The sequence below is a fragment of the Anopheles gambiae genome, chromosome 2 (assembly GCF_943734735.2).
Source record: "Anopheles gambiae chromosome 2, idAnoGambNW_F1_1, whole genome shotgun sequence".
Taxonomy (NCBI): Eukaryota; Metazoa; Arthropoda; class Insecta; order Diptera; family Culicidae; genus Anopheles; species Anopheles gambiae.
The window spans coordinates 71038352-71056821 of record NC_064601.1 but is presented as its reverse complement, the minus strand read 5'-3'; the positions used below and the strand labels follow the sequence as shown (position 1 = coordinate 71056821).

The 18470-nt window shown below is 42.9% G+C and overlaps 1 protein-coding gene, 2 long non-coding RNA genes and 1 pseudogene across 3 annotated transcripts; 2 read left to right on the top strand and 2 right to left on the bottom strand.

The window, feature by feature from the left end:
- Nucleotides 1-181: 181 nt before the first annotated feature.
- LOC133391478 (uncharacterized) lies at nt 182-1077 on the bottom strand. The gene is made up of 3 exons (XR_009764976.1): nt 901-1077; nt 349-827; nt 182-273 (listed from the first exon to the last, which is right to left on the bottom strand). It is a non-coding gene; the product is annotated as an uncharacterized LOC133391478 (long non-coding RNA).
- Nucleotides 1078-3086: 2009 nt separating this feature from the next.
- On the top strand, nt 3087-5345 carry LOC133391640 (uncharacterized). The gene is made up of 2 exons (XR_009765123.1): nt 3087-3919; nt 4015-5345. It is a non-coding gene; the product is annotated as an uncharacterized LOC133391640 (long non-coding RNA).
- A 2950-nt stretch (nt 5346-8295) lies between these two features.
- On the bottom strand, nt 8296-10202 carry LOC133395130 (uncharacterized). The gene is made up of 2 exons (XM_061663828.1): nt 9952-10202; nt 8296-9884 (listed from the first exon to the last, which is right to left on the bottom strand). The coding sequence occupies exon 2, from the start codon at nt 9292-9294 to the stop codon at nt 8296-8298; it is 999 nt and encodes a 332-aa protein (XP_061519812.1). The 5' UTR covers nt 9295-9884; nt 9952-10202.
- A 7078-nt stretch (nt 10203-17280) lies between these two features.
- Nucleotides 17281-18457, top strand: LOC133395129 (putative nuclease HARBI1; annotated as a pseudogene).
- Nucleotides 18458-18470: the final 13 nt, after the last annotated feature.

Here is an 18470-nt window from a genome sequence, read left to right as displayed (position 1 = left end):
TAGCGCTTATTCCGCCCCTTGACACACACGGGCATGTCAAAACACTTAACTTAAAATTAGGCATATCGATTGATGCCTTAAAGCGTACTTAAGTCTAATCTTAACCCACTTGCGCACATCTACACGACATCACCATAACAGTGTTATCTTGTTAATTCAAATATTTAATGTTAACACTTTGACGGTCGCGCACACCACTGAACACTAAAAACATCTTAGGCCGTTGGGAATGAATGGCCTTTTCGGGGTCCGTCCGTAGCCTGTTCGATACACCTGAGGAAAGATAAAATATTTGGTTTAGAGACAACAGATCTAGATGTAGCAATTGTGCATCTAGAAGGAACTCACTTGTGGGATTTTTTCTCCTGCCAGGACCGCAATCAGTATTTGACCGCAATCAGTAGTGCAGTCGGTTCGGTCCTGTTGCTGCTGCAGCTATTGTGAGGCGGAGGATAATGATCCGAAAGGTTGAATTCCTGTCTCGAACGTTGTGAACGAGCGCGCTCGACACTGTCTGACGGCGCAATCGAGGCACCCGGTGCCGGCTGGGTCTCTAGCGTGTTGTGCTGGTAGAGCCCGACTCGTCGCCGTACAGCTTCCGGAGGATGTTCTTAAATGGTTCCTCGTAAGCCCACGTTCCAGGATAGAGGAAAATTGGCTGCAAAAAAAGGAATAAACACCATGATTAGCATCCTAGTCGCTAGCGTCACCAAACAATCTTCTTCTTCTTTCGTGGTCCGCTTACATACCGAACATACCGAATCATATACAATGCATCGTACAGTGGCAAACACCTGCAGTAGGCCCATATCGTTTCTGCATTATATCTGCAAGTTAAAAGAGGCCATAGTCTATTAAAATAATGTTTCTTTATCACTATAATCGCTGGATAACGCTTACCCACTGTCTTGTGCTGTGTTCTCCACCACACCACTTTTCTATGCCGGTACATGCACGTACCGCTTCCGACAGAGCCAGCACGCATTGGGCAGGACTTCAACTACTTACTTTAGCTAAAATGGCACGTAAAATTAAGAACTTAATTATTAAAAAACTTACCACACTTGATCGGCCAACAACACTGTTTACGTTTTTTTACACACACAACCTAACTTCTACAGTGACAGTAGCCGCATAGCACCAACACAACGAAAGGTGTCAGGCGAGACGTCAGACGATCATAGGCGAAGGGTAGGAAGGAGATCGGTGGTGAGGGACGTGAAAGCTCAGCTCGACAGAATCACTATAGGAGGAAGCGAGGCAACTAGACTAGACTAGAGAAATTAGAGCGAGAGGTACCTCACCAACCCTCGCATTGTTTGTCGGGGTATGAGAGCTATCCACGTACACTACGATATCATTGATTGCCTGCGTGCGTATGTGAATTTTTAAAAATAACGGTAATTGCAAAGGTGACTGTGGGACGGACAGTGTTCATGAAATGAAAATATTTGAAAACTCATAAATAAAAATATAACGAAAGTATAGTTGAGTAAATAAATTTATTTTTTGCATTAATTATTAAACCCTTTCAATGTGTATCCGCAATAAATATTATATTTTAAACCAGCTCCTACATCTGCAAATTTAAGCAGTGCTACCGTTGTTCACCCATATCTTAACCCTGGTTTGTATCCCCATCGATATACCGCACACATACACAATATTTGGCGCCACTTGTGCATATTTTTCAAAGCGCAAAGAGGCAATTGAAAATGGCTTACAATACTGATATGCTTTCTGATATTTTTCAGGACCGTGAACAAGCGATCGAGTGGATGCAAAAGCGGGCTCTTCTGCAGCCGGTTCAATTGTGCCCGAGATGTCCAAAGCAAATGAAGCTAACTCCCTACAAAAGCATCGACGGCTACAGGTATGTATGTCCCGACTACAAATGCGGCGGGACCAGCAGTATCCGGGCCGGGTCCATATTTGCCAACCACAAGGCTTCGCTTAGGAGCCTTGTGTGTTGTTGTTACGAGTGGGCCAATGGGGCCAACTCAACTCGTTGTGCGTTGGAGACTGGCCTCTCCCACAACACGGTTCTCTCGTGGTACGATACGATCCGAAGTTTTCTTTGGGAAACATTCGATCGTACACGAGAGAAGATAGGGGGGCCTGGCATGACGGTGGAAATCGACGAAACTGTCATCACTCGTCGAAAGTACAACGTCGGCCGGGTCGGTAGCTCCGGTCCTCAGTGGCTTGTGGGTGGGATATGCCGGGAAAATAAGGCCATTTTCCTGGAGCGTGTCCCGAAACGCTCGCTTGCCGTTTTGAGCGATCTGGTGGTTCGGCATGTTGAACCCGGAACGAAAATTATGACCGATCTCTGGAAAGGTTATAATGGGCTGGAGGAGCTTGGATATCCCCACGAATGTGTCAACCACTCCAGAAATTTCCTCAATCCAGATGATAACAATATCAACACACAACGGATTGAGAATGTTTGGAGATGGTTGAAGGCATTTTTGAGAAAACAAGGCACTAATATTAAAAGCAACATGGACAAATATTTTGCTGAGCATATCTTCCGGAAATGCAATGATGATGTGTTTGTCGCTTTGATAGATGCCTTGGGGAACCAAATCGAACATTTTTAATAATTAGTTTTCTTTTTTTTAAGAAGGTACACTCAAAGCAGATTCTCATTTGGTCCAGAGAAGCTTAGCTGCGAAACGGACCCAAGGAGGAGGTTTTGATGGCACCTTGCTAAGGTGCATTCTACATTTCCCCTCCTTGTAAAAAAAAAAGAAATTAAGTTTTAAAACAAATCCCTTTCTAAGATTTTGTTTTTTAGGCAGCGCAGTTGAAAACATCGATTTTTTTTGGGGTTTTCCCCTGCGGTAAGTAATTCTAGATCATAGCGATCGGCTTGCACGAGATGATAACCCAATTTCCTTCCTTTCCTAACACTTTCTATTTGCATGCCTCCTGCCGCACGAGCTCGGTTTTAAGTGGCAAGCGGGATAAGGGATAGATCAAGTACACCGCATACCATCCGACCGATTTCTTGAAGCGGTAGCACACCTCACTAGTCGAGGGGGTTTCCCCTGCGGTAAGTATTGATACATCATAGCGATCGGTTTGCAAGAGACAATATAGGCAGTTTATTAATATTTTTTATTTTTCTTCCTATTTGCATGCCTCCTGCCGCACGAGCTCGCCGACCTACGCGTCGATCCGGTTTTAAGTGGCAAGCGGGATAAGGGATGAATCTAGTACACCGCATACCATCCGACCGATTTCCCGAAGCGGTAGCACACCTCACTAGTCGAGGGGGTTTCCCCTGCGGTAAGTATTGATACATCATAGCGATCGGTTTGCAAGAGACAATGTAGGCAGTTTATTAATTTTTTTTTTCTTCCTATTTGCATGCCTCCTGCCGCACGAGCTCGCCGACCTACGCGTCGATCCGGTTTTAAGTGGCAAGCGGGATAAGGGATAGATCTAGTACACCGCATACCATCCGACCGATTTCCCGAAGCGGTAGCACACCTCACTAGTCGAGGGGGTTTCCCCTGCGGTAAGTATTGATACATCATAGCGATCGGTTTGCAAGAGACAATGTAGGCAGTTTATTAATATTTTTTATTTTTCTTCCTATTTGCATGCCTCTTGCCGCACGAGCTCACCGACCTACGCGTCGATCCGGATTTAAGTGGCAGTGGGAAAAGGAATCTACAACGCCAACCATCCGACAGTGTTCACGATAAGAAAGGAAACGTCTCTTATCGTGGGGTCTCCCCTGCGGTAAGTTATTTCACATCACCAGTACAAGTCGGTAACAAAATTTGTAAACTTAAATGTTTCTTTTTTTTTGCATGTTCCCTACCGCATGAGTTCGTGCTACATGTTGGAATCACACGCGAAATGATAGAGAATCGTTTTTCAGTGCACATGCCACAACACACTATCGGTAAGAAACCACATGCTCATTTACTTTTTACTGTATCTCTTATGTTTTTTTTAAACGTTATTTTGTTTGTTTTACATTCTATTTCATTTTCTAAGGTATTCGTTTTCCTTCATCTAACTGTAAGAAACAGTCACTGCGCAACATCCTACGATAGCCAAGCATATAGACGAAACATTAATGTTGTATCATGCTAACCCGTGACAGGCAAGTGCTCAGTAACTCACGCACGTCCTTCAACGCACACATCATGAAACATCTGGTGAATGAGATTGCTGAGCAAAACACTCACCAAACGGAATAGAATGGATGAGTTTATTTTATGCATCATGTACCCCCCCCTCCCCTCCCCCCCTCCCTTTTTGCCTTATAATGTGACCAGTGCCTTATTTTTTTTTCTTTTGTTTTATGTTAGCATAGGATTAGTATTAGTATTAGTTTGGTTTAATTAGATATAAGATTTTATTGTGCTAATATACGCATGGACTATTGAAACATATAATTATGTGTTTGTTGAGCAACACCATTTGGGTAAAAAAATAATAATTTACGTATACTCGTGAGGAAGCACGCACTTTGAGTAATAATTAACATTTCTTCTTGGTCGCGATCGTCCGATGTTCTCCGCTGGTTCAGCGGATCAATGGTCAATTCAAGTGGTGAGGTGAGCGTGTCACTATGGTCCACGTAACTATATATTAACAACATCTTGGAGTATTATTAAGGGCCATGGTTCCGTTATAGTTAAAACCACGCAACAAGCATAAGGAAACTGTAATTGAAATTTGAATCAGTTAACAAATTATCTAATGGATCCGATAATGAAGCTGATTTGGAAATGTGTACACACTCATGCACACAATCGTGACACTATCGAAAGTGTATATTGCACTATAACGTTATTTACATGTTAAAATGATTCATTATACAAACACATATATAATTATTGCATCAAATATACTACTCATTTTTTTAACTGAAATTGTATAAATATATCGCATTACTCACCAATTGATAGCCTATTTGTTTTTCTTTCGTTTGGCATTGGGGTGTAATAGCCATATTTGGGATATGTAATGTAATCATATTTTTTATTCTACTGGGTTTGGTCGGTTCGATCGGTAACAAGATAGGAACATTAAAATAGGTGCACATAATAATATGCACGCACCACTAACAAATACTTTTACTAGACCCGTTCCAAACAGAGTCCAGTGTATGTTTAGTACACCTTGTATATTGTTCATTTGAATCTGAAAATTTGAATAAGAAACAAAGATATTAGCATTCTTTATTCATATTCATATTCATATTCAAATTTATTTGTCTACCTTTTGGTTACACAAATACTTAAATAATACTTATTACCTATGTTCCTAACCTAACAAAAATTAACACAAATTATCTAAAATTTGAGAAAATTTTTTTTTAGAAAATTAGAATTTAAAATTAAAAAATTGAAAATTAAGGCAGCACGGGATTATGGAGGGTTCTGATGCGGGATCGGAAAGAGGATAAGGGAAGGTTGAAATCAAACATAGAATATACACAGTTAAATCGACGAATTGCACGAAGAAGGGGGTCATTACGGCCCACTGCAGTTCGGCGGGAAGGGATCACTAGGGGAGGGCGGTTTCGAAGAACACGGTTAGGGGCGTAGAAAGGGATAGAAGAAAGAAGGGAAGGAGAATCAATATTACCAAGGAGTAATGCGGCAATAAAGGTGGATTGGGCATGGGAACGGCGGTTTTCCAATAGTTCCAGGCCAAGCTGCCGACACCTGTCCTCGTAAGGAGGTATGGGGGAGGACAATCTACCCAGGATTTTACATATAGCAAACCTGGTGAACGATCGCTGCACCCGCTCGATACGTTCCACGTGGGTTCGAGCTATAGGGGACCAGACTACTGAGCAGTACTCCAAAATCGATCTGACCAGAGAGCAGAACAGAGTCTTCAGGCACATTGGGTCGGAGAAATCGCACGCAATTTTCTTTAGGAGACCCAATGTTTTCCGCGCCTGATTGACAACTGAGTCAATGTGGTGGCTGAAGGTGAGGCCTCTGTCAAGCAAGACACTGAGGTCTTTTACGACACAAACACGATTGACTGGTACAGAATTTAGGACGTACGAGTAAGTGATTGGAGACTGCGAACGACTAAACGAAATGACGTTACACTTATCAGGACATAATGTGAGGGAATTACTAGAACACCAAGACGAAAAACGATCAAGAATATTTTGTAGGGAAATGCAATCACTAGGAGACGAAACTGGGCGAAAGATTTTGAGGTCGTCTGCGTAGCAGAGGAAACATTCAGGAGGGAGGGTGGTACGGACATCATTAATAAAAATTATGAACAGCAAAGGACTTAGAACACTACCTTGCGGTACGCCTGCACTACATGAAAAGGGAGTCGAAAACATATCATTAAATTTAACACTATAGGAACGATCACATAGAAAAGAACGTAACCAAGATACAAAAAGATTATTGACGTCAAGTTGTGAAATTTTATTTAGAAGTAAAGAATGAGGAATACGATCAAATGCAGATTTGAAGTCAGTATAAATAGTATCAACTTGTTTAACTGACTCTAACTGGGATGATACGAAAGAGGTGAAGGACATAAGGTTAGTTGTTGTAGAACGGTTAGGAAAAAAGCCATGTTGCTGAGGGATAATAGTAGAAGAGGTGAGTTTAAACATATAGGTATGGATAATATGCTCAAATACCTTGGTTATTGCGCATTGTATTGAGATGCCACGGTAATTGGAAATGACAGACGGGTTACCTTTTTTGTGAATCGGAACTAGCCATGCTCGCTTCCACAATAAAGGGAATGAAGACGAGGACAAAGATAGGTTAAACAATTTTACCAATAGAGGGACGAATAGAAAAGGTGACTTTTTTAAAACCGAGGCTGGTATTCCATCCGGTCCAGGGGAGAAGGATGGCTTAAGTTTTTTAAGAGCTTCAGAGACTGTATTAACATTGACAATACCCTCAGCCCATGCGACGGAGTTTAAACCAGGCCACATGCCCTCAGACTCTGTCAAAGGTTGACTCTCCGGTCTAGACAGACCATTGGCGAAATGCTCAGCGAATAGGGAACAGGTGTCAGCAGCATTGTCCGTAGTGACCGAACCGAGCGACATGGAAGTAGGAAGGGAAGAGGGATTACGACGCTTCTTGGCATAAGACCAAAAAAGTTTAGGATTACGGTATAACATGCGTTGAAGCCTTCCAAGATACAACCTATAACTGGCCCGATTATAAATACGAAAAGCAGAAGCGGCATATTTGAAAACTCTACTATTATACTCAGAAGGAGTTGAACCGAGTTTTTTGAGGGCACGTGTCCTATCCGCCTTTAATGACCGCAATGTAGCATCGTACCAAGGAAGGCGAGAGGAGGGTTTAGAACGAGGACAACATAAAGGGAGAGCTGTCTTAACAATATTACTAAATTGCTCCACCGCTACGTCCACAGTGGAGGGAGAATCGGTTCTAATTTCTAAAAAATTCCAATCAGAGTTGGTTATGATTTCCCTAAATTTTTCTAGGTTCATTTTCCGATAATTCAACTCAGATTTGTTATCTCTAACATTATTACCATTATGCGGTAAAGGAACATTTACTACGAATTCCAGAGGTGGGTGATAATGATCTAATTTAACAATAGGGTCAATACTACAAGAAACTGGTGAACATGAATATGTCACTAACTCATTAACAAAAACTAAATCTAGTTGCCTCCGAAAAATATTTACGACCCCTGAAAGTTGACGCAGATTGAATTCAGCTAATCCGTCTATAAAGTAGGATGAGGCAGGGTTAACGGCAAGCGGTGCGAAATAATCCTCATTTTGAGACCACGATAGTCCAGGTTGATTGAAATCACCGCATAAGACAAACAAATCCCTATCTTTCATGAGAGATTGTATTAATGTAATTGTATTGAAGAATGAGTCTAACGTGTCAGTATTCGAGCTGAGGTTTGGAGGTAAATACACACCACCAACAAAGAGTGAGTGACCGTTCAGTTTAATTTGAATCCATAAAAGTTCTAATGAGCATTGGGATACTTCAATGTGCAGCGACAATAGCTTAGCGGAACAGGCAATGAGTACACCACCGCCGCCAGAGCAGGTACTGTTAGCGCTTGAACGATCACAACGATAGACGGTATACTTTCGGTCACAGAAGAGGGATGAAGGAATCGAATCGTCCAGCCATGTCTCAGTTAGTATTATGACATCATAACTCGCAACTTCGAGAGAGATGCGAAGATCCGAAAGTTTGGTTTTGAGACCGCGAGTGTTTTGATAGTAAAATTTTAACGGAGATTTAGAGTGCGAGTGTGTAAGTAGTGTTGCTATTGCTGCTGTGATGATCGAGGAGGTGACGTCGAGACTGCAGTGTTGTTGGTGGAGGCAGTAATGTTGTGGTTTGTTTCCATATGAATAGATACATCAGTGTTTGTGGTGACAGGTGCGTGTGTATTTGTTGGTGCTGTAGTGGTAGTGGTTAGGAGATTTGCCGACAATGTAGAAATAGGAGCATTCCTACGATCCGTGAACTCTTTGAAGACAGTTCCGATCGGCCACGATGAGCATAATAATGCTTTCTCCGTATAATCCGGCGTCAAACCGACTTTAAACGAAGAGAAAGTCAGAGTGCGGACATCGCGGTTAAGTGGCACCAGCTTAAAAACGGTGACATCCTCGATGCCGATTTGCTCCTTGACGAAAGTCTCCACTTCTAAGATTGTGGCTGTCGGGCGGCAGCGAGACAGGTACAACCAGAATTTAGGCGTTTCTGGTGGTAGGAGCAATGTGGCATGAGCTGAAGTGGCGATGGGTGCGGTGCCATTTAGAAGCGGGGAGGTGGCGACAACGGACGGCGGAGAACGGTCCATTAAACGACGTTTTGCCGGGTTGCTAAGTTCGGTGACTGGTGTTGACGAAAGAACTGGTGCTTTGGATGTCGATGTCTTGCGTTGAATGGTGAATGTAGAAGTGTGTGAAGCAGGACGAGTATCTGTGTGTTGATCGAGTGAGGATAGCATCGTGCGTTTTAGCGATTCCGCGGCAGCATCCATACGTGTTTGGAACTCAGCTGACAGCTGAGATTTGAGATCGGTGAGTGCCGCCGTTAGCTCAGCAATCATCACTGAGTGTCCGTTGCGGCGATTCTCCGAACAATTGTGGCAAAGCCACAGAATTTGAGAATCTTCTTTGATGAGATCCTTGACTGCGGCACTACTCACACCAAGACACGAACGATGAGCCCATCGCTTGCAGAAGCCGTCGCAAGTGTAAGTAAGTTCCTCGGATGACGAAGCACGGGCGCAGGTCAAACAGTGATCAGCCATGACGGTTCAATAGGCTCACCGCGCCTAGGAGTATACACTTTATATCACTTATACAGGCTTCGAGCACTTGAGTATATGAACAGTTTATTGAGGCTTGCACAACTGATAATCAGAACACAGTGCAATGATAGAACCAGATCGGGATTTGCGAAAATAAGTGCACAAAACGCAAAAAACGCGGAGCGAGATGTAGTACGTGCTATCAGTGTGAGTGGAAGCGAAGGAATGTACTTATTAAACGTACTGAAACTATATGTATACTTGCCTTGCGTTATACTGCCGTCAAGATATACCGAGCGGGAGACCGTCACCATCCAACCCGAGCAGGATAACGTTGTACATATTCACGGCTGCGCCATAGTGATTTGGTGTGGTATGGATGATACGTGGGAGCTGTGCCAAAGTCAAACCATTCTCGCCTCCTCCTGATAAGCTTTAGCGCAGTAGCTCCTTGGTGATGTCATCATCTGGTTCCTGCGGACAGTATATTCATTCCTTACAATCCAATATCCCCAGCGACTCGGCAAACGTTGCGACCGAAAGAGCCAAGTCTTCTAAACATGTTCATAGATTTGCACTTGAAGAGGCATCTAGATTAACCAAAAGAAAAGATGTATGAAAATTATTTAAAATGTGTGAACGATAAAGAGCCTCCACCTAGTCAACAAATAGCCACATGCAGGTCGCGAGCCGTACTATGCCGATCGCTGTCCTAACCGATCCGATCTGTGTCCTGCCAGCCGATTGGAACGCACCCTCCCCTTCGCTAGAGCCACCGACCGTGCGCCGATAGTCATGCCAGTTGTTGATGAAAAGGTGTCTGTGAACAAAAAAGAAACAAACATGAAGCTCAATCGCACACCCGGAACATACAGCGCATCGCACCACAATAGACGACGCAACTTAACTTCCGCTGCTAGTCGTGATGGCCGGACACACTCGGCATCGTTACACAGTTTAATCGTGCGCGTAACGAATATCGAATCGAACGAATCGAACGTATGCAGCCGGCTCTTGACCGCCTTCATTCGGCGTGAATGGCTCACCGAGAAACGGCTTCGCTGCCAGCTCGGCCGCGCCGATTGAATCCTGCTACTGCCGCTCGTCAATGCGGTGCACCTCGAGTGCATCGACGACCAGTCCGTGGAACAAGGCATTCACAGACGATCCAGGAAAACCAGCTGAATCCCATCAGCCGGGAACCAGCAACCTAAAAAAAAGCCGGACACAAACCATACCATTTTTTCGATCCTCAAAAAAGCCCAACAACCAGAACGATATTATCCGCACCCTCACCGTCGATCTCACAGAACGAACGGGACGAGTGCTTTCCTGACGAGCTTGCTTCGGATAGTTGTGAAAGTGTTCCACGTACCACTGGTGGGTGATTTTCAGCTTGCTCGAGAACACCTGCACGAACCAGGTCTTGTGGAACCGGCGCAAACACTGCAGCGTGATCAGCGTCATGGCAACCATCGTCTCGGTAGGTGTGGTGCGCACCATATGCTTGTTGGTTGCCAACGTATCGAGGAAGGCGATTACGTAGTCCCGCGCTGGCTACATCATGACGGCAAATCCGGCCACCGACCAGAGGGCAGCAAACGTCTGCCGGATGGCAGTGGGGAGATGCTTTTCGATCGTTGCCAACAGTCCACCGAGCACCACGATCGTCACGATGAGGTTGACGAAAAGAAAGCTCGACCGAATATCGAACCACGGAAACCTGATGATAACCGCAACGAAATGTAAACAAACCGCCATAAATGAAAACAACACCAATTGAAACTGACACAAAGAGTGTGGAGCGGCCCACAGTGCCCAGGTCGCATGCATGTTCGAACTGTCACTGGTTTATTTACAGCGCGGTATTGGGTTTTTACCACTCAGCCTTAGCCTCCTTCAATTTGTCAAAAGGCAACCTGCGCGGGCGACTGAATACTGGTGAGCCCGTTGTTAAAATCTGATGCTCGACCTTGTGGCAAGGTTTTTTCAACTGGTTTAGCTTGGTGATATCGCTGTACTCATGCAATATTGGGACGAATGGATTTTGGGTCGAGAAAGCTTTAATGGTAGGTGTATCAGCTGCATTTATGTTGAGAATCTCGCTTTTCGTTCTATTGTCTACTAATCTCTTTCTTTTCACGTCGACGAGCAAATCAAAATGGCCGAGAAAATCTGCACCGATGATTGGGCTGCCCACATCGGCGATTACAAACTCTCACGTGAACTTTCGTGCTAACCCAAGGTCAACAGTTAAACGTTTTGTGCCGAAAGTTGCTATCGTAGTGTTATTCGCGGCGAATAGTGTGCGTTTGCTTGCGTGTAACCGTTCACGCATAGTAGGGGGAATAACCGATATTTCGGCGCCTGTATCGATCATGTATCGATTGTACGAACTATTGTCCACTAAGTGAATTCGTTGAATATGTACGGGCGCTTCAGGGAGTGTATGATTCGGAGTGTTACCGGGGAAGTGATTAGTGTAACCTTTCTTCTTAATAATAAATGTGTTACGATTATTTGTGTTGAGCGGTTTTTTCGGTTTACATAGTGTCTCGAAAGAAAATGTTACGCGTTTGCGGGTGTCACTACTTACGGTTTGTTCCTGACGTGAACCGGTATGCCTTCTTCGAAAAAAAAATGCACTGGATGGTGCTGTCGCCTTCCTTCTCCTTCTCGCATTTATCCGCTTTCGCTCCGTGCCGGTACTGATACCAGCAAATCCATCTGCGTGACGAGGACGGCTTCCAATGATCACGAGATGAGTGCGTAGGTCGTTGTCCTCTCCTGTCCCTTGACCTTGATGTGTAGCGGGAACGGGTTGTGTGATGAGCTGCGCGTCGATCGACCGAGAGAACTTCGTCCAGTCTCCGGGAGAGTTGCTCGATCCGTTCTTCGAGTGCTGCGATATCCGATGATGTTCTCGGTGTGTGATGCGTGTGGGAGGTCTCTCTTCGTACAGGTGCAATCTCCGTGCGTGGCGCCTCCATGATTTTGTCAGCCACGATGCGTCGTCGAGTGTAGCGGTGGGCAAGGCGGAAATGATGGACCGCATTGTGTTGGGTAGTGCACGAAGCCAGATGTTAAGAAGGACGCTGTCGGAGCATCCTTCTCCGCCCAATCTTCGCATCTCGGAGAGCAGCATGCTGGGCTTGTAGTCGCCCAGCGAAACACCGGAAAGGAGGTTGGTTAGCCGCTGGTTTTCCGAGGGTTGAAAATACTCCAGTACGGCGTTTTTCATCGTGATGTAACGATCGTTATTCTCACTTTTGTTACACTTTGCAATGGCAGTGTAAACGTATTTGGCTCGGTTGCCGAGCGCCACGATGACCGTATTGAATTTCTGCTTGTCCGATTTTACGTCGTTGACGTTGAAAGCCGCTTCCAGGCAGAGGAACCATGTGTCCACATCATCCACATCGAAATTAGGAAAACTGATTTTTGAAACCACATGCCTTTCCTCGTGCTCCGCTTTGACGTGTGCCGGTGGCGCGTGGGGAGTCGTCTTCGGCGCGATTGGGGCACTTCCTTCGGGATTCATCTCGTACAGCGGTCGCGAGCACTTTTATTGTATAAACGTTCGCGGACAGGTTAAAAACGAGGTGCTGTGGACCAGCTTTTGCTAGGCTGATGGAAATCGCCAATAACAAACAGCTGATCCGAAGGCTTCAGTGTGAGAGTGAAGCCGCTGATACAATCATGTAGAGAGCGAAGAGTCGATATCTCGGAGCTAAGCTGCGGTGGAATGTATACTGCCATGACGTACAGATGTGCGTTATTGCAGGCGACGCGCACACAAATATACTCGAGAGAGCGATCACGGGAAGGTAGTTCTATCGACTCATATGCGTTAGAAACGGCTAGGTTTAGGTTGGAGGATGGCTGGGACTGAAACGATTCGCTGGGACTGAAGGATTGGATGGAAAAAGGGTTTGTAGGGTCGGGACTAAGGGAAGAAGAAGGTGGAACATACTCAATGTATGTGTGATCGGCAAGGATCCGGGATCGTGCAACGACCGAACCCGTTGTGACGAGGGAGTTCAGAGCGAGGCCCTCATCTTCCTATGATTGTTAGAATGCACTTTCTTAATTTAAAAAGTAGCACCGAAAATCTCATGAAAAGCAAGCGAAAACATCTAAATCAACATGAAAAAAGCAAAAAAAAGAGAAAAATATTGAACTAGTCTGTACATTACCTATTCTCATGAAAATCAATCAATGAGACTGTTGGAAACTCGTGAGTGCCCAACAATTTGCCAGGTCACAGCGCGAGAGAAGAAATGGAAAGATGAAGAAAGAGTATGAGGGAAGTCAAGCGAGCGAGAGGAAAGAGAGGGAAAACGATAAGTTTGGCGATAAAAAGGTACGATGCGCCTGCACTCGCCCTTTTAGTTGAAAACGGAAATCTGTAACAGTGGACTAATTTTTTGAATCACCATCATCACAATAAAAAATAAGTGTTATCTAAAAAAAAATCCACACCGTTTTCAACAGAGACATTTCATTAATTTGTTTTATTTTTGTTGTGTTTGTGCCGATAATATTTATTTAATTACAGCAATTATACGCAGTACGCGATACTCGATATACGCGAATTCGCAGTACGCGATTCCTCTAAATTTGACAGTTCCATATGTTTTTTGCAAATATTTTAATTCTTGAAATAGTTTATGCTCTTATTGAATTTCCTTAATGTTCTTAAAGCATTTTGCATTGAATTTTGGCAAAAGATATCTGTTTAACAACAAAACACTTTAATGCTAAACTCTGTGGCGATATTTTTCAACCCTCGAACCAGTAGTGTAAACTATTTTTCAACAGGAATCCGCTATTCGCGAAAACTCGAGATACGCCATTGTGCTCGGTCCCATACGATAGCGTATATCGGATAATGACTGTATTTATTAAACTATTCACTAAATAGTTGGTTTATGTAAATTATTTTTGTATCTATTTATTTGTTGATCAATGAATTGAATAATTAATGAGTTTATAAATTAGGGGCCCAAACGTCAACCTCTGACAGTTGAGAGTGAAGCGAGGTGATGCAACCCGATGAAAGTTGTGATGTCAAATGGTAAAAATAAACCAGTTCAATTGCCGCTTGAAAACTGAAGAAGCCAAACTTTTTTTCTGTATGAAAAGTGTGAAGTGAGAATTTAGCTAAGTTTACAAATTTATTTATTAATTTATTTATTCATTTGTTTGTTAGTATAATGAAATTGTTGGTAGTCGCAAATATAGATTTTCCTTGTATTTTATCCAGTAAACAGACTACATTTTTTTTTATTCTGAAGGCTACCATATGTGATATTTATTTATTAATCTCTATTATGTAGTAATCTGCAACCATTTCTAATATTTTCTTTGCTTGTTTGTATTTGGCCACCAGTTTTTGATTTAATGTTTCTGTTGGCACGATATATACCACATACGTTCTAAACAGTATAGTTATTTGTAAACATCTATCTGTCAAGATCAGCTAGATCTTTAACCTACTTTACCCGACAGATGGCGTACTAGATACATAAGCTCAGTAATATCACCAAAAAAAAAACAAAAGAAAAGAAAGTTCAGAGGAGAAAGAGTAGACTTGTGTGATATATTAACAGAGGAGGAAGTCTTTATGGTCATCGAAGGCACAAAGGAAAACCCAGTCAAAGACAAAAGCCTCATGCAGAAGCGTTTGGAAGCCGCATTAGAAGATCGACTTAAAAAAAAAAATAGAGACGGCCGTCTATTAGTATTAGTGAAAAGCAAACGCCAGGCTGATAAACTAGCGAAATACAACCTAAACCTAGGCAATACAATGGTTTACGAGCATGAAACCCTCAATACATAGGAATAGCGACGACAGAACAGGAGCTTGTAGAGGGACTAAAGGAAGTCAAAGTAAAGGAGGCTTACATCGTCAATCGAAAAGATAAGGACGGCAAATACGTTAACACAAGAACAGCAATACTAACGTTCAACAAAAAAGTAATACCGAGACGTGTGGACGTTGGATATTACTACGATGTGTTGGTAGAACAATACTATCCGAAACCGATGGGGTGTATGACATGCCTTCCGTTAGGAAATAAAAAAGATAACTGCCGGGGAACAAAGAAATGCGCAAAATGCGCCGAGGAATACCATGAAAACTGCAATGGAGTCGAACGGTGCATTGAATGTGAAGAAAGCCATAGCACATTGGAAAAAAATGTCCAGTATACTTAGAGGTCAAAATATAAAACATCCAAACAAAAAATAGACTAACTATGAAAGAAGCGAGAGAAATGAGAAGAGCGCTAGTACCAGCGGTACCCAGAAATTACATAAATAAAATGTTCGCACAAATGATTAACAACCAACCAAACACAAAAGATATACCTCCACCAAAAACAATGGAAAACGAACACAACACAAATATGCAGAACATAACTCCCACATTCACAGACAAGCAGAATAATAAGTAGCACAAAATAATTGCACAAAACTACTGAAATAGATATCATAGAAATAGAAACCAGCGAGGAGGAAATAGCAGCTTTTATGAGCGACGAAATCAATTCTCATTGGCTTCCAAATAAAAGTAAAACAGAAATAAAGCAAAATATCAAACAAACAGACAGATAAACACTAAAAAATAACACTCGCTAATAAAAAGAAAATGGAAATATAAAACTTTTCCCAAAATAATGAACAAAGCTTACGAAATTGGAAGAATGAACTTAGAGAATTCTTAATAAAGGGAAATTTTTCAATAGCATGTCTGCATGGATTCAATTAATTAATTCAAATTAAGACAAGATAGAGAGGATGGTTATGGCAAAAAATGCATTATTATTGAAAAAAATCATATTTAAAAGAATACCAGAACTATAAAGCTGCAAATTTATACAGTTAACCGGAATAAAACTAACCGAGTTGAATATTAATATAATTTCAATGCCTCGAAGAAAGTAACAACGTGTGAATTTGAAGAAACGATGAAACAAATAACAAATTTCGGCAAAAAGAAGATAATTGAAGGAGACTTTAACAGTTATTATCATATAGGGGTGATGAAAAAATAGACAGTTGGGGAAGTTCAGTTATCCGGCGCTACAACCGCTTTGCGGTCTTGGCCTGCCTCAGGAGTGTCCGAAACCGCTCACGGTCTCGCGCCTTCGTCTGCCAGTCCGTTATCCCGGCCTTAATGGCGGACGCCTCCACGCCATCTTGCCACCTCAATTTGGGCCTACCACGCCTCCTCTGTCCTTGTGAACGGCTTAAAAAGACTTTACGGGCTGGGTCGTCCGTTTCCATGCGTATAACATGGCCAGCCCACCGGAGCCTGGCGAGCTTGATACGCTGTACGACAGTGAGGTCGCCGTACATCTCGTATAGCCCGTCATTATAGCGTCTCCTCCATTGTCCTTCCACATATGGGAGCTTCACACAGTCAACCGTACTACTCGGTGGTTTGTCGATCAAAGAGACCGTTTATTCTTTCTTACTTCCTAACTTAACTCTAATTACATCTATGTTCGCTCTAGATAAGTTTAGCTCTAGATAAGCTGCAATTTAGATCGCTTTCGATTAGTTTGATTCCGATCCCATCTGAATCCCTACACACACATACGGGGCCAAGTATCCTTCTGAGCATCTTGCTCTCGAACGGGGCTAAGAGGGTTTCGTCAGATTTGGACAGTGTCCATGTCTCATAGGCATATGTGAGTACTGGTACTATATAGGTACTATATATTCCCAGCTTCGTCCGTCGTGACAGGTTCTTTGAGGTGAACTGCTTTTTCAGGCTGTAGAATGACCGGTTGGCAGCCAGCATCCTTGCGCGCAACTCAGCTTCCATGCTATTGTCGTTGCTGACCTTTGACCCAAGATAGGTGAATTCTGGGACGACTTCAAACGTGCGTTCACCTATCTGTACAACACGCCTACGTAAACGTAAAAAAAGTAAACAAGTTTAATTAAGATACATACGTTTCGCAAGCTAACAACAATCCTTGTTTTAAAAATCGAAATGATTTTCTCCCACTTCGTAAGTGACGATAACAGCAGTGAAGAAGAAACAACGGTAGATCTGGCAAAACAGCGCCGACTGCTTCGAAGTGTTTTCGACCCGTTACAGCTTTCTAACCAAGCGTGAGTTAAGCATGCGGCTCATTTGTGCAAACCGTGTTAAACATATGTGATTGTTCTTTTCAGATTTAAGAAAAATTTTCGTGAATCGAAGGAAATTTTCCTTGACATTCTGGCGGAGATCGAGCCCAAGTTCCCACCGGTTAAGGGAAAGGGGTTTAAGCCAAATGAAATTTTGGCTGCTGCTCTGCGATTTCTAGCTGAAGGTAGCTACCAAAATGGAACAGGTAATGATTACAAAATAACTATTGCCCAACCTACTTTCTCGGTAGCCTTTGCAAAGTGCTTGAACGTAATCGAAGAAACTCTTGGGAAAAAAATGGATCTCTTTAGCGATGGAACCAAATGAGCAACAAGATGCACGACGATACTTCTTCTCAATTTCTGGTGATGTGTGTTGATGAAACACACATAAAAATTATTGCACCAGTGGACGATTACGATTAGCATTATAACCGGAAGGACTATTACAGCATAAACGCGATGATTGTAAGTAAAGCTTTCAGTTTTTTTGTCTTATGTTGTAAACTTCAATATTATTTTTCTTCGTACCGGTAGATTTGCGACCATCTCATGAAACTTCGGTATGTGAATACCAAATTCGGAGGAGTCAATCACGATTCACATATTTGGAATGTAAGTGGAATGGACAACTTTTTCGAAACAAAACATCGAAGCGGAGAAACTGCATTCAAGCTACTAGGTAATACATTAAACCATCCTATGGGTATTTGTTTATGTAAATAATCGTTTAAATTCTCACTGGTGATTCTGGATACCCGTCAAAACCATGGTTAATAACACCAAAACGTAATCCTACTCCAAACACAACAGAAGCTGCCTTTAATAAAAACCATTCTTTAGGTAGAGAAATAGTGGAGCGTGCGATCGGGTTGCTAAAAATAGATTTAGGTGTTTGTTAGGTGCTCGAGAGTTGCACTACACTCCGTTAAAAGCAACTCAAATAACGAACGTATGTTGCATCTTACACAACATGTGTATTGCGTATGGATTGGAAGATCTAAGCTCAGATGAATAAAAGGCAACGCAAC

What these genes read in the sequence shown, in the direction of transcription:
- LOC133395130 (XM_061663828.1), bottom strand. Translation starts at nt 9,294, where the DNA reads ATGGCTGATCACTGTTTGACCTGCGCCCGTGCTTCGTCATCCGAGGAA.